The following is a 16,032-nucleotide window of genomic DNA, read 5'->3' as shown; positions in this document are numbered from 1 at the left end:
TAATGTAATTGAGGTCAACAATTGATATAATTTAAAGTAGGAGAGGAAGAGAGAACAACGGCAATTTTGGCTTGGAGTTTGTGGTTTATATGGTGCTTAAAGGTCAAACGTGTGTTTCATGACTTCATCAAGAGGAAGCCACGCTCACGTAGTAACATCCATGTTTTTAAAGTAAGGGTTTTATTCCCAATGAGTGGGATGGGAAGACGACAATGAGGGTATCTATGATCCGGCTATTTCCTTAATTGCAATCTCTATTCTCTACTAGTGTGCATGCAAATGCCATATATATATATATATATATATATATATATATATATATACATGTGACCTGTGAAACATACTTTGTAAAATATTAAATATGCAACATATATATTGGGTAAAAAGAAAACTCAATAAAACTAAAGAACCAAACGAGTTTTAGGATAAATCCTGTTACAAACACAGTATTCAAATTGAAAAATATAAAAGTCTAACAAGTCCATTGACGAACTATCATACAATACAAAATTAGAGGTTCGATTGTGTCCCAATCTCTCCAAACTATTACTTAGCACATATGTTTGCTTCTTATTATTCTGAAAAATACATGAAAGTTTTTATATTTAAAAACATAAAGTCGTATTAAAGTTTGACTACTTATTATACTTTACAAAGTTACTTCAACTTTTATTACTAAACTTTAATAGTATTATATAATTATGTTAAAATATACGACATTAGAATAATTTCATGTTATATTTATTATTATACATCAAGATTTTCATCTTTATTTATTTATTTAAGTCCTGAATTTTTCCTGTGTTCTAATATCTTTATATAGTTGGGATGCTAAGATTTTAAATAAAAAAAATAAAAAATAAAAACACTAGTTCACCAAGAAGTGACGTGGACTAAAGAAACAAAACAGCCACAAAAAAATTCCAATGAAATCAAGAATCATGAAATTTATGGAGCATCTAATAGAAATAAAGAAGTTCAGCCTTTCGCATCTTCAAGAAATCATGTGATATGTGTAATATCAAACATATACACAGTTCAGCTTTAGAAATAGGTTGTAAAAGTTGATTTAGTTGTTAAGTACTTAAGTAGCTATTCATAAGTGAAGGAAAAAATAAGCAACATTTGTTAAAATACCTTTGTCAAATAATATAATTCTAGTCTAGTTTAGGCACTAAGACTCAACAAATCTTTTAATTTTAAACAATGAGGGCACTCGTTTCAATTTATAGATTATCCATTTACACTAGTGTCACAAGAGCAGACATTCAGGTTTGCAAAACATGACAAAGTGCAGGCCATGGCTAATGTGGATGCATCTATGGGAAGGAACATGTGCTTCAGGAAGAGGGAAAAGTAACTATGATAGTTATAAGTACTTTTAACATTGTATCCCAATCTCAGATCTATGACCACAATACATACATCACTATCACATGAGATAAATGTCCTTCCTAAGTTCTCTAAATAACGACCCATTATTCCATTCTATTTCAATACATTTAACAGAGCCCAACTAAATCATTGAATTGGGCACATGATTACGTCTCACCACCTTCTCCACCTAGCAGGCTAGCCCTATCTTCTTTTGAAAAAGAGCAAACTTTATTACCTAAAACAGATCAACAAACTACCACAGTGGTGGAAAAGCACAGACGAAAAGATATAATCAGAAAGAGTCAATTTTGCATGGCCATGTTGGGAAGGCACAGCTGAATCAAGCTTTCAATCATATAACAAGAGCAAGAGACAAGACAAGTTACACTACCATATGTATAATTACTACTATACGTAAATATTCAGTGTATAAAGAGGTCCCATATGGATTTGCAGTTACGTGCAGTGGAATACTATTTACATGTCTAAGCTTATCTGGATTATCAGCAAGAAGTTTGCTACCAACTAATTGATCCTTCTTTTCATTTTTGTACTGAGCAACACGGATGTTAGTCTTACTACCCTGAGACCTATCCATACTTTTCCCATTAGAGGAATTGAGGTTTTGTGTGGTTTCCTCCTCTACCCTTCCAGTTCTTGTATCTTGCTGTGAATGAATGCTAATCTCATGGTGATTATATACAAAAGGATCATCTAAATTATCAGACCGAATGCTTTGTGTATTTTTGTTTTCTTCTTCCTCGTCAAATTTGTGGTCATCAATGATGCTATGTTGGTCAGAACCAGAATCAATTTTCTTCTCCTTAATGCCTTTCCTGTCCTTGTCTCCATTTTCATCATCTGAACCCCCCTCCACTTGAGCTATCATATTTTCTAGTACACCAAAAACACTGTTCATAGCCACTTGGGTGGAATCATCCACCCCTGTTAAAGCATCCAATGCTTGGGATACACTGAAGGTGGGGGGACTAGGATCATACATAATAGAATTAGTTTGATCCTGAACAGGCTGCATAATTTCATTATCTCTCTTCAGATTATCGTTACCTTCATTTCCCATCGCATCAGCATCAGAGGAGGTGCCAGGAGGTACTTCCTCTGTTATACCGGATGATGCCACCCTGCCTTGGTCAGTTCAAGAATCTCCAGTTTCCTAGTTATTATTCTACTCTTTTTCCTCTATTTGAGCTATTCCACCATCCTGGCCTTTTTTCTCATCAATTGTTGGCTTGACATCTGTTTCTGATCCAAGCTCACCATTGTCAAGATATGGAGAAGATTTTTCTTTAGAGAACTCATCATATTCACCATTATTTCCTGACTCACTGGTGTCCTTGACTGAACCAGATATATCAACTCCATCACCCCTTGTCGATTGAGATGGATCTGATTCTAGATCCCCAGTAGGTTTGTCTATGCCAGGTTGAGCGTCATTTAAGCAATCTGTGAGGTCATCAGCCCTTTTTATCTGGTCTGAAGAAAGATGGTCAGTGTTTAAACCTTCTCTACCTGATATTCCAGCTTTTTCTTGGATCTAGGCCTTCAATCCTGTTGAAACATCAGATCCGAGCAATATCAAGAAGTCCATTAAAATTTAAGTTTGTGCTTTGGGTATGCAAAATTCCAGTTACAGCGGTTGTAAGCTTTTCACGAACATCTTCTGGCACAGCATCTTGTCAAGCTTTCACAAGTGTCTCTCTTTGATCCACAGCAGTCAAGACCTGGACATTATTATAAAATAAATGTCAATAAATATACACAATTATGGTAAGCAATGAAGTGACAGTAAATACATGTTAGAAATTAGCATTCCCCATCAAGTACCACCAGTCACCAAGGAGCCAGTAGAAATCCTCCACCTTTTTTTATTAAAAAAAAAAAAAAAGCATAATATCAAGTAGCAGGTAGAAATGTCTCAGAAAACAATTAATTTTCTACATAATTTTAATTGATGTGACTCCTAAAAAGGTTCTCATTCTCCCTCCCAAGATAGATAATGTGAGTCTAATCATCACAGGCCAGATGAAAAGTCAAATATCAAAAGAAATCAGATATTCCTCTCTAGCTGCAAAAGGTCTTACATTCTACTTTTAAGCATTAACATGAATCAAATCCCCGGAAAACATGAAAATGGAAAGAATACTACTTAACATTTGCAGCAAGCAATTATCTTAAAAGGAAAAATAAAAACCATTGACAACAACAATGTAAAACACAATCAAAATCTTGTTAATCCAGATTACAGCATAGATTAATAATTAGTTAACACAAGTTATAAATCCACATATATGACCAACATAAAATGACATACGAAAATCATACATTTCAACTAACTTTGACTCACATGCACATAATACAAATTATCGAAAATCAACCTCAATTTTGCCAAATTACAAAATTTCTATGTTCACTGCAGGTGCATAGAACACACAGAAATTATTAATGGCGATATTTTTTTTTTTTAATAAGTAATTTCATTAAAAAAAGTGCAATAAAAAGGAGCGCAAACCTAGACACAGGAATTATAAAAAGGAAGAGTCAAAAGAGGCGATTAATAACAATATTAAACATTAATATGATTGTAGAAGTGACATCATGGCAAAAATATCATAGAAATGAGAATTTTAAGCCTTACCTTCTGTTTTTTTCTTCTGTTAGAGTACCAGGCATGGTTATATCAAGCATATTCATAACCACTTGTGCTGTCTGTAGCCCTCGACCTCTTTCACCATCTACTGAGCTGACTTCCTCCTCTTTGACCAATTCTGAATCGACAGAGCTAATCTGCTGCAAAGCACCATTTTCCATTTCTTGCAGGCCTGCATCTTCAGCCTCCAAATTTTCTTGGGAATCTCGTCTGGAACTTAAGCAAAAACTAGCAACAGTGTCACTATCTTCAAGCATACCCTTTATAGGATCCACAGAGTATCCATTCAAAGCATTCGGCTGAGTAAGATCCGAGAGCTTATCAACCTCATCATTCTTATCAGATGATCTGCTTTCCACAAGAGCTAAGCCTTTTGAAGGGTTGATGGTAAAGTCCACATCTTTTAGGAGAGGATGGCGGCCCTTCAGAAGTCCCAGCTCCACTGCTGTCAGCCACTGCACATCCCCACATCAGAATATCATTTGCAAGAATGCAGGGTTAAATTCCACCGAGTCTTTTAGCAGGGGGTTTTAGTATAAATAAATAAATAATAATAACAATAACCACTGTCATTGCCATTATCAACCACATCTTCAAGAGAGCTAGAGAATCATATTAAGAGTATCAGACACTAGCATTAAGTAACCAAATCTAGGAATCAAACAGTGTTTATGGCATTTCCCAATGTTTACAATAGAAACATCCATGATTCAAATCCCCCCTCCCCCAAATATCAAATCATTTTTAATTATCAACAAAGAGGAACCAAACCTAGTGTCAGTCACCCTAGAGAAAATTTCTTGGCGTCAGAATTCAAAAGCTTTATAATTAAAAGAGGGGATAGCAAAGCACCTTTCTTTCATAGATTGGCTAATTCTCACAGGCATATCAAACCCTGACATAGTGGGGCCAAATTTGTGGGTCACTGTGAGATACTCAAACCATCAGACACATTAAGCCCTGCTCAAAAACCACCGATAAAACCTCTCCCCCAGTTTCCTTTAGCATCTGACTCAGCACCTTTACAGCCAAAGTAAATAGAAGTGGTGGTAAAGAATCCACTTGCCTTAACAACCGAGAATTGCTACAAAAAGCCAGCATGGGAACCATTGACCAGAACTGAGAAGCAGACACTACAAACACAAGCAAAGCATCCACCACCTCCACCTCTCCGCAAATCCTATCCCATCTAATAGATAAATCAATGAGTCCAAATTCATATGATTGCAGGCTTTCTCAATATCTAGCTACAAATCAATCCTAGGAGACAACTCTTTACTCTACTATCCAGACACTCACTAGCAATAAGAACCGAATCCAATGTCTTTCTGCCTCCAACAAAAGCATTATGTGACCAAAAGATGAGTTAATATGAATTGCATTCTATTAGCCAACACCTTTGCTACAAACTTATACACACTTCTCACAAAGCTAATGGGCCAAAATTTCCTAAAATTATTGGCATTATTCTTTTTGGGGAATCAATGCAAGGAAGAAGGCATTGAGAGATTTTCAAATTCACAATGCCTATGAAAATCTGCAAAAAAAAAAAAAAAAAAAAAAAAGCCATAACATTTGCTTCAACCACCCCCCAACACTTTTTGAAAAAATGCCCTAGTAAACCCATCCAGACCTGGATCTTTGTAACCCTTCATCTCCTTCAACACCTATATGACCTCCTCCTTTGCAAATTTCCCCTCAAGGAATTGCCTCTCATTCTCATCAATGCTAGCAAACTCTAACCCATCCGCATTAGGTCCCCAATATAGTTTCTTATAAAATTGCACCACTTGCTCATGAACTGCAGATTCATCCTCATAAATTATATCATCCATCTCCAGGCCTCTCGAATGATTGAAGAATGATACGTTTGTGATAATCAGTCAATCTATGAAGAAACGTGTGTTGCAATTCCCATCTATTAGCCATAATGCTAGTGAATTCTGATGCCAAGAAATTTCATCTAAGGTGGCTAAGGCTATGAGTGAAACAATAAACCACTTAACTAACTCAACTAATGCTGTGTTTGCTTGCACTTGAGGAGGAAAAAGAGAGGAAAAGAGTGATGAAGGGAGGGGAAAAAAAGGAAAAGAAAATAATATATATCTTGCCTTTGTTTGATTTGCTAAAAACAAAAAGGAAAATATATATATATATATATATATTTTTTAACTTTATGCCCTTAAAACAGTAAGAATGTAGATATGAGAATGAGAGCCAGAATCTTAGAGGAAAGAGAGAAAAAGTGTGGTAATAAACAATTAACGTAAAGGTAATAGTAATTTCTCAATATAAAAAGCATTTGATGATAATTACCAGCTTCTTTTCCTTTGGGCTCCCTCCAAATAGGACTTTCGTGAAATTGAGGGCCAAAATGGAAAATTACCTCTTCCATTTTCATTCAAACACCAAACAAAGGAATTAGCTCTTCCTCACCTGCTTTTGCTTTCTCATCTTTCTTTTCCTTACATCCAAAATGATGTAAATAGAAAACTACAGAGACCCCTCTAACCCTCTTAGAGATAGAGGTCAATGAAATCTTCAACGCCAATGTGGCATTTGAACTGCATATGTTAAAAAAGGAAGAAGACTATTATCAAAAAAATAAATAAATAAAAGAAAAAGTACAAGATTTATTTGCTAAAGTTAATTCAATTAAGAAACAAATTTTTTATGCAACAATTTTTATAATATTTAAATATATTAGCCAGATGATGCACACCAATTTTCTGATGGCCAAGCTGAACATAAGTTGTCCATCATTCCCCAAAACATGTCACATTCTCCTACAAGGCAAGGATCAATAGGCATGACTCTGCAAGATAAATGACCATGGTAACTAAGGCAGTTCAAGGGAAGTCATAGACTACAATAACACAAACACAATACAATTTTTGACACATCAAATTATACAACCAGGGGAGAACAATCTCTAAATTATGATTCAGCCAGAACATTACATTAGTTGATTGCCAACAAACATATCTATAAATGTGCTCACAGAAAAAGAATGCCTCATGAGTCATGACAGCTTTGTAGAAGGAGATATAAACTAATCAAATTGAAGTGGAAGTCTTCTTTTTCTTCTTATCATTCTTTTTATTCATATAATTCTTTTTCTTCTTTGCTTTTTCAATATTATTTGCCACTTGTTCCCGGTTCTTGGCTGTGGAGCAGTCCGCAAGGTTGGTTGTTTCCAATTTCCTTGTTGGCTTAAAAACCTCAGTGATTGAAGCATCTAACACATCACTTGAGCAACGAAGAGTAACACCCAATCTCATGGCTTCATTCCAAAGCTCTCTCCCCTTCTCAAAGTCCCCTCCACTACAAACTTTTGGTATGAGCACATCATAAACTGGCCCATAACCACCCAATGAACTCCTCTTCATTCGCTCAAAGAGCTCAAGAGCATGATTTATCCTCTCAACTCCACATAGAATACCAATCAAATCATAGTAAAACTTACGATCTGGTATCAACCCTGTCCCAATCATCTCATCCACTATCTGATTACCTTTGCCATGTCTCCCAGTCAAATACAATACCCTTGCAACAAGATAATAGGTAGTCCAATCCGGAGAACAACCTGAATTCTTCATTATCTCAAGAATTCGACAAGACTCCTTCACTCTTCTTGTCCTTCCAAGACAAGAAAGCAAAATATTATAACTAACTGAGGTTGGGGAAATCTTATAAGACCTCATTTCCATCATCACATTCAAGGCCTCAGGAACGAGACCGGAAGGATTACGTTTAAGATTCCTCTCACAAAGGCATCTAAGGAATGTGTTATAGCAAAATAAATCTGGCATAAACCCAGCCAACTTCATCTCTTTGATAATCCTTCGTGCTTCCTTCACGTTCTCCTGCTCAGACCAACCATAAAGAAGTCTCTTGTAAATGCAAGGCTCTATTCCAGAAATCTTATCCTTGTGATGCCACACAACCCCCTCCGCTCTCCTAGCATGCCCTTTTGCACATAAAGAGCTAACAATTGCAGTAACGGTAACTCCATCTTGGGGGCACTTGTACTTGTCCAAGTTCTTGAAAATACCCAATGCCTCATCTTCTCTCCCTAGTTTAACCAAAATGTCAGCTACAACACTGAAAGTATGAGTGTCCATTACCCGACCCTCCTTCCCAAGATCCGAAATCAATATATCCATTGCTGTGTGATCTTTCTTCTCTGCAAACACCCGAATGGCATAATTGTAATCCTTGTCTTCCAAACCACACTTCAAATTCTTATGAGACCACAAAAAGAATCTCAGCAATCTTCTAGTGGGTGCTTCCTGCTTGCAAGAATCTATTATCTGGGTCACAAGTGACGATGTTAAAGAACCTGTAAATTTATTTAACCCCAACTCTAATTCATCCAAACCATCAACTGTGCTTGAAACAACACTACACAGCTCCTGCAGCTCGGGCAGTGCCAGGTTTGGCAGCATTGTGCAGTAGAGAGACAAAAAAACATGTCTGTGTTTCTGGGTCTTGATATTTTGCAGCAAAAAGCTTTGCCATTTCAAAGATTTCAGAATGAAATGCATCGTCTTCTATAAGGAAATTTACCAAACACGTAATGAGCACGTATCACATGGGCGAGCATGTATGAGAAAATGAACCTGAAGAGAGAGCTATATTAAAAAAAAAAAAATAGTTTCTTCAATATCTGACTGACCAAGAATACTAAAAACACAAACGAGGAACTTGTTTATCATCACCCAAAATATATATATATATATATATATCTTCTAGTAAATCTAACGTGAGAACTATAAATAGATAAACAATGGTTATAAACTGTAAAGGTAAGTTTGACAGTGAATGAAGTTATGAATTTGTAATGGAAAATGAATACCACAAAACAAAAGTAAGCTTCCAAGCATTCTAACACATGTCAAAGCAAATACAAATATAGTTTGATAGAATCGAGAGAGAGATTGGGTCACCTCTGATATTATAGTGTGTGGGGATGGGCACTTATGCAAGCACTAGCAGCTGTAAAGGATGTGGGGGAAGGAATTGGGTAAGGGGAATGGAGAATAGAGAGGGAGAAAGGATGATGTCCAGTATTTTAGTCTGAAGCAGAAAAATTATTCACCGTTCGAGGGAATGTGCAGAATAGCTGTGTAAAGGGGTTGTGTGTAGTTAGTTAGGCAACATTCGTGAGAATAATAGAAAGTAGTATCTTGAGTTTTAGAAACTCGACTACCACATTAAAAATTGACTATCAAAAACTCGCTTTGTACTTATTTTGTGGTGTTGAGTTGGGCGAAAATCCACAAAGATCTCGAGTTTTAGAAACTTGAATTCTTATAGTGACATTTTTAAGTCCTATAGTGATGTTTTAAAGACACCAATTAGTTTTTTGTGTAGGCAGAAATTAAACTCTAGATCTTTTATTCAATTATCAAACATTTTACCAGTTGAGTTAACTGAAACCTACACATAACTAAACTTTATTATCAATAGATTTCAAAAATGTACACATGCAAACTTTCCATAAGCATAATTGCTGCAATCAAAATATGGGGGAACAGTCAAAGGATCACACAAGGTAAATAAATCCAAGCAAGGTGAACCTATGCTTTGATACCAATTGAAAAATGTTGTTTATACCCCTAAAGTCGGCTTACTCCCAATTTTATAAATTTTGCAATTAATATGTCCAAGTAATTAATAAACCAATTTCAAGTTCAATACGGATAAAGCAAATAAATTAATAACAATTACACGAACAACTCACTCATCCACCAACAAAGAACAGTTCACAAAGTGAACTCAATCAAGAAAAACACGCACTTCGAGGTCAAGCCCAACTCATCAAATCCAATACAAAGATTGTCGGTGATACGGGCTCACTTACAAGACTTCACGCTCATGTCAAGGATTATGTACCCAAGCTCCCCGCTTTTGCTCTAAACTGCAAGCTCCAGCCTTGTGTCTTCACAGTTAAAGATTTTTCTTGTCTTTATGGCTTCAAATCAACACTCCAATAACATAGGTGGAGATCTTGTGTTTTGTAGAGTAATCTCCTCTCAAGAATATGTCAATTGGAGAGGGTGAAAGACTTGATGGCTTTGGCAACGTTTTCTATTCAAATTCTTGTATCATCTTTCATTTTTGAACATTGGGAGTTTAATTTTTTTCCTAATATGGTGTAGATTACATTCATGGGATGATTGGCTACAAATAAATTGTGAAAGCAAGGTCGGTTGCCTTCCTTAACATGTCCACTTGACTGAGAGTCGTGCGAATGTCATGCAAAACTTTCTAGACTCCAATAGCTTTTTGAATTTGTTTGATTTCGCTCGGCCAATCATCGATTTGCCTGATCGAAATTCCCAGGCTTTTATAGTTAACGACTTTTCTGACTCCATCCTTAGGTCAAACGACTATAAATGAAATTGAAGAACAAATACATTTAAAAAATTTCATTATAAATAAACTTTATCCTAATACATTGTGATTAAGTGGATCCGGTTTGGGAGGCTTCACCAGGAATGCTACTATCATGACACTAGATTTTGGCCGCTGGCTGTTGGCACTAAAAAATTGGTCAGTTAAAGCCTCCCCAGTTAGTAGCAACCCAGCTTATAATAGATAGTTGCATTTAGAAAAATGAAAATGGAGACTCTACTCTAAAGAAATCTTATTCGCATTCTTAAAAAGCCCTTGCTTCCGGCATCTAAATAGCTACGTACGAACTTTACAACTGTAATTGACTTAGCAGACTGTAAGGACTCGATTCTGGGCTAGGGCCCAACAATTATGGGGTTCTGGTCCAAAGAGCCTTAGACAATGAATTTATAGAGAATGAGTTACAGAACTAGGCCCTTACGAAGTGCGCGCTAGTTATCTTTATGCCATGCAACAATTAAAAATAAGCAAATCTCTCTCATGTCCATCAAGTATGCGATCCGAGGAGAGGTATGGTGTGTATCCCTGTCTCTACTTAAAGGTTATAGCCTTTCTTCTTTTTTGTTCCCTCTTTTTCCTCCTTTTTTCCAGTCCCCTCTTCATGGGGACTCCTCTCTCTTATATATTGAGGTCATCAGAACTTTACACTTGTCGAACATCTGGACCTTCACTTGAGTGCCAGTTCCATCGGACATCTCTCCCATCTTTCTGTGAGTTGTAGTAGCCAAGGTAACACTGTTCGTCAGTCCTCTCCACATTAATGCGGCCAAAAAAGTAGCTACCATGCATTTAATGTGGCAACTGTAATCTTTCCATTGGCATCTTGTGCTTTCTTCTCTCTCACGGGCTTGTGGGGCTCATCCCTACTACTAATGCTCGTTAGAGTGATTTTTTACTGTTGGCAGGGTGTGCGCTTGAGCCATACATAGTACGTCCGAGGAGACATTCCTCCTCGGATCGCCTTTTAAACAAGTTTGGGCCCATTAGAATTGGGCTGGGACCCTTTTGGTGCCGACACCTTCTCCTCGGACGTGGTCAAATTTACAATGGGCCTAAGGTCCGTTATATGATCTGGCGATTTTACCCCTACACAGGCAATTCATGGTGCTAATCTTACTTATTTTTATTATTTTTTTAGGGAACATGATGTTTATCTAAAAAGAAAGAGAGTGGAAAAATTATTGACTTTACTGTTTTTCATATAAGTTTTGACTTAGAAGAGAAAGGAAAGGAAAGATTCACACTAATATTTGGTCCATGTAATTTGGATTACCATTCAATTAGATTTCTAAATTTTTAATTTGTATACCCAGCCTTTCAATATTTTTATATGTCAACGTCATTTTATTAAACAAAGATTAATTGGAATTCAAAGGTTAAAATGAAATAGCATACGTTCATTTAATTTTTTTTAAAATAAAAAAATCCCATTAACATAACGAGCAAGTTAAAATAATTTTTAGTTTTTATAATGAGTAATTTTTGTGCTTAGTCTTGACAAGATTTATAGGGATGGAGACTTTTCTCTTAAACCCCAAAAGAACTGTAGGAAAAAAAAAAAAAATAGGGCTTAACTTGAATTCAATGCTAAACTAGAAGTGTCAAGATGGTGATGAGTAATTTTACCCCCCCAAAAAAATTATTATGAAAAGTATTTTTAAGTTATTAATTTTCCCTATGGATGTAATATCTCAAAAATAAATTCACTAAATTTTAGATATCATATTCCGGTAAGAATGATACTATTGACACATATATTAAATAATAATAATAATAATAATTAAAAGAATACCGACTTAGTTGAACAATCAAAAACTTTAAAGACTTAATTGTTTATTACTCAAATTACAACTTACAAAACTAAAAGTTATTTGCAATAATAAAAACAAAAGGTCACATCATCCGTGGATATTTTAAAACTATAAATATATAATTATACTGTGTTATGTCCGTGTTAGCATTGTTTAATCAAGAATCATGTGTAAATTAAGAAAATAAAAAATAAAAATTTATATATTAATTAAAATTAAATAGATAATAAAAAATAAAATAATCTTTTACTCTATTTTTTTTAAACGAAGTGACTTTTTACTTTAAGTTATATAATGAATGCATATTGTGTAAGATTAAGTTTTAAAAAAAAAAATTCATATATAAATCCCAAATTAATTGAATAGAATATGGTAGATAACTGTGCAACTAATATAAAAGGAGATGTCTGAAAAATATAAAGGGAGTTTGTATAATTAAAACTTAAGTGCATATTTAAATGAAAAACCTTGAATTCAATAATTAAAAAAATAATAATTGAAAGCATATTTAAGTGGTAACCTCAATGTAATAGTTAAGAATTATGAACAAACCAAATTACAAAACATTAAAAAATAAAAGTAGATAAACTTACATAAGAATTGAATTTATATCTTTGAAAGTGTGGGGGGGAGGCACTAAATTTCACCCCATCAAAACAAAATATGTAAATATAAACTCCAAGAAATTTTTTTGAGCATAACTTTTGATTAAGTGCTTCGGAACCTCAATGAAACTCCCTGAAAAAAATAAAATACAAGACAACATGAATAATAAAACAAAAAACAAAATTGGGAATTTATTTTTTGAAGTGAAGAGGAGGGATTGAATTTGAGAGAAAAACAAATAACAAATAACTTTAAAAAAATGATAGATACTTGGATGTTCAAAATATTAATTGTGAGAGCCAGTTAATCATGAGGTATTATTAAAACTGTACGAATTAGGCCTATGACCCAATCCGAGAACATTAACCAATCCGAAAATAGCCAAATGAGGTTATAATGGGAATGGTATAAAGAGAAAAATAAAGATGGTACGAGATAAGTCCAATACACGTCCGAGGAGAAAAGTCATCTCGAAAACGAGGATCCGAGGTCAGTAAGAATGTCCTATCATCCTAGACCTTCTTCAAAGTTGCATCACAACTAGGAGTTGGACGTTGGGTAAGGGGTGAGTAAAGGGAGGCGACAAATATCTTCAAAAACTGCTACCTCCACATTAAATGCCTCCCAACTAACTCTCTGGCCTTAATGTGGAGGTGATACCTGAATAGCGACTAAGCAATCTTACAGCTACTATTTGATGGTTTTGGGAGGTGTTGGATGGGACAAGAAGGAGCTCCTCGAATCTAACTTACACGTGTATGATGGAGATGACACCAAAATTATAGTATATAGCATGGGAAAGTGGCCTAAAGAAAATGATCGGAAAAAATCAAGAAATCTTTGTAAGAATACAGTGAACTCTTGTAGCTTTGTTATAGTAGGAGGTATTATGACATAAGCTCCTCAGGCCGTGCCGAGGACGGATTTTCTTATTTACTTGTGTTCAATAATCTTAATTCAGCAACTTTTATAGTCCATCTGTTGGAGTAGAACTAGTTCTTTCACCCACGCTCTATAAATTCATTGTTTGGGCTTGTTGGGCTTAAACTCAATCCTATACTAGGTCTAATCCAAATTCAGTCCTTTCAATTGGCGCCATCTGTGGGGAGAGCTTAATCTACTCTGAAAGAGATTTGGATGCGTCGTCTAAGATGGAAAAAACAGGTCCACACCAGGCAGCGACAGGTCCATACCAGATGGATGCTAATTTACACCAGGCAGAATCAAGGGGATCCCAACATGGCGATCCACGTAGGAGCCTCAAACGAAGAGGAGGTCGTGAGGAAAGTGTGCACACAACTCATACCAGTAAAAGTCAATCTTGAGGGAAGAGTCATATTTCCTATGCAAAGGATGATAGAGACATGCAACGTGAAATCGATGAATTGAAGAGGGAATTGCGTCACACTTAGCGAAGACATTCGTTGCCCAACTCCGAGCCATCCTTTGAAGAGACAGATGGTGCTAATTATAGACGGAGATCCAGAACTTCGTCTAGCGAGACTTTCTCCTATGATGAGGAGTACCACCATAGACGTAGATACAAGAGCCTGCCTCACAAAAGCTTGGGGAATGATGCCATGAACAAGGCGCTGAGTCAAGTTTCTAGATCACCCTTCACACTAAACATAGAAGGTGCGAATCTTCCTCGGCGATTCCATCAATCCACATTCACCATTTATAATGGTCAAACAAATCCAGTGGAACATGTTAGCCATTTTAGTCAAAGGATGGCCGTTCACTCTAAAGATGAGGCCTCAATGTGTAAGGTTTTTCCATCTAGCTTGGGCCCAGGAGCAATGAGGTGGTTTAATGGTTTAAAGACAAACTCCATTGACTCCTTTAAAAAACTCACCCGGGCTTTTGGTGCTCGCTTTACCACTTGTAGCAGGGTTCCTCGACCTTTGAGATCCTTATTATTTATGTCCATGTAGGAGGGAGAGACTCTTAAGGCCTACTCAGATAAATACTGGGAGATGTTTAACGAAATAGAAGGAGAGTACGATGATGTGGCCATTACCTTCCAGCCAAGCATGATTTGAGGAAATCTCTAACTGGTAAGCCTGTTACTAGTGTACGTCAATTGATGGATTCGATTGACAAGTACAAGAGGGTAGAAGAAAACCAACTGTAGAGGAAAGGAAAGGCTAAGGTGATCCCTCAAGAGATGAGGGATTTCAGGTCGGACTAGTACAATAATAACTGGTCTCAGAAAGACTTTGTTGGGCAGTCAGGATCTGCTAACACCCAGGTGGTTAACACTGTGTTTCGAGAGCCGGTGTAGCAGGTGCTAGAGAAGATTAAAAATGAACCATTCTTCAAATGACCAAACAAGATGGCAGAAGATCCTATGAGATGTGACTAGGACCTTTATTGCCAATATCATCAGGACCATGGGCATACCACCAAAGATTGTAGAAACTTGTGAGACCATTTAGACCAGCTGGTTCGGGAAGGGAAATTGAAGTAACTCCTGCATCACTCTAGTGGACGGGGAAGCCAAACGGGTTCGGAATTTCGGGGAGATGCTTCTTCAAGACCCCCTCTCGGCATAATAAATGTCATATTCATTGCCCCCGGAAGGACCAGATCTTGTCCCTCTAGAGTAATGTCGGTATCCCATTACCTAACTGAGGAGTCTAGCTCAATGTCGAAGAGAATCAAGATGGGCACCCCACTAGTGTTGGGTTTTTCGGATGAGGACAAATTTGGAATCATACAGCCTCATGGTGATGCTTAGGTGGTTACATTTAGAATTAGTGGGTACAATGTAAAAAGGGTGATGATTGACCAAGGCAGCAGAGCTGAGATAATGTATCCTGACCTGTATAAGGGGCTAAATTTGAAACCTATGAACTTAATAGCCTATAGTTCTCCACTGGTAAGTTTTGAAGATAAAATGGTTGTTCCGAGAGGTCAGATCAGATTACTCGTACAAATCAGCCTAGATGTGGTAGAGGTGGACTTCATTGTCATAGATGCTTTCTCTCCATACATGGCCATTATGGGCAGACCCTGGCTTCATACCCTAGGGGCCGTCTCCTCCACTCTTCACCAAAAGGTGAAACATCCTTTTGAAGGCCAAGTGTTGGAAATTTTAGGAAATCAGTCCACAGCCAGACAATGCCTAGTAGCAGCTATACGACATTG

General features: G+C 36.4%; 1 protein-coding gene across 3 annotated transcripts; it reads right to left on the bottom strand.

Moving 5' to 3' along the window:
* Positions 1 to 1,751: 1,751 nt before the first annotated feature.
* Positions 1,752 to 9,222, bottom strand: LOC115963828 (pentatricopeptide repeat-containing protein At5g61370, mitochondrial). Of its 3 annotated transcripts, none has more exons than XM_031083013.1 (5): positions 8,995 to 9,222; positions 6,768 to 8,679; positions 6,362 to 6,609; positions 4,034 to 4,500; positions 1,752 to 3,119 (listed from the first exon to the last, which is right to left on the bottom strand). In XM_031083013.1, the coding sequence occupies exon 2, from the start codon at positions 8,590 to 8,592 to the stop codon at positions 7,102 to 7,104; it is 1,491 nt and encodes a 496-aa protein (XP_030938873.1). In that variant the 5' UTR covers positions 8,593 to 8,679; positions 8,995 to 9,222; the 3' UTR covers positions 1,752 to 3,119; positions 4,034 to 4,500; positions 6,362 to 6,609; positions 6,768 to 7,101. The 3 variants fall into 3 exon arrangements, with proteins under 3 accessions (XP_030938873.1, XP_030938872.1, XP_030938874.1); XM_031083012.1 differs by having other exon boundaries at positions 6,768 to 8,667; XM_031083014.1 differs by having other exon boundaries at positions 6,768 to 8,598.
* Between the last annotated feature and the right edge of the window lie 6,810 nt (positions 9,223 to 16,032).

Source organism: Quercus lobata, chromosome 10, assembly GCF_001633185.2.
Source record: "Quercus lobata isolate SW786 chromosome 10, ValleyOak3.0 Primary Assembly, whole genome shotgun sequence".
Lineage (NCBI taxonomy): Eukaryota > Viridiplantae > Streptophyta > Magnoliopsida > Fagales > Fagaceae > Quercus > Quercus lobata.
This window is presented reverse-complemented; position numbering and strand designations above follow the sequence as displayed.

Coding starts and splice junctions, on each gene's coding strand:
- LOC115963828 (XM_031083013.1), bottom strand. CDS start 8,592: ATGCATTTCATTCTGAAATCTTTGAAATGGCAAAGCTTTTTGCTGCAA.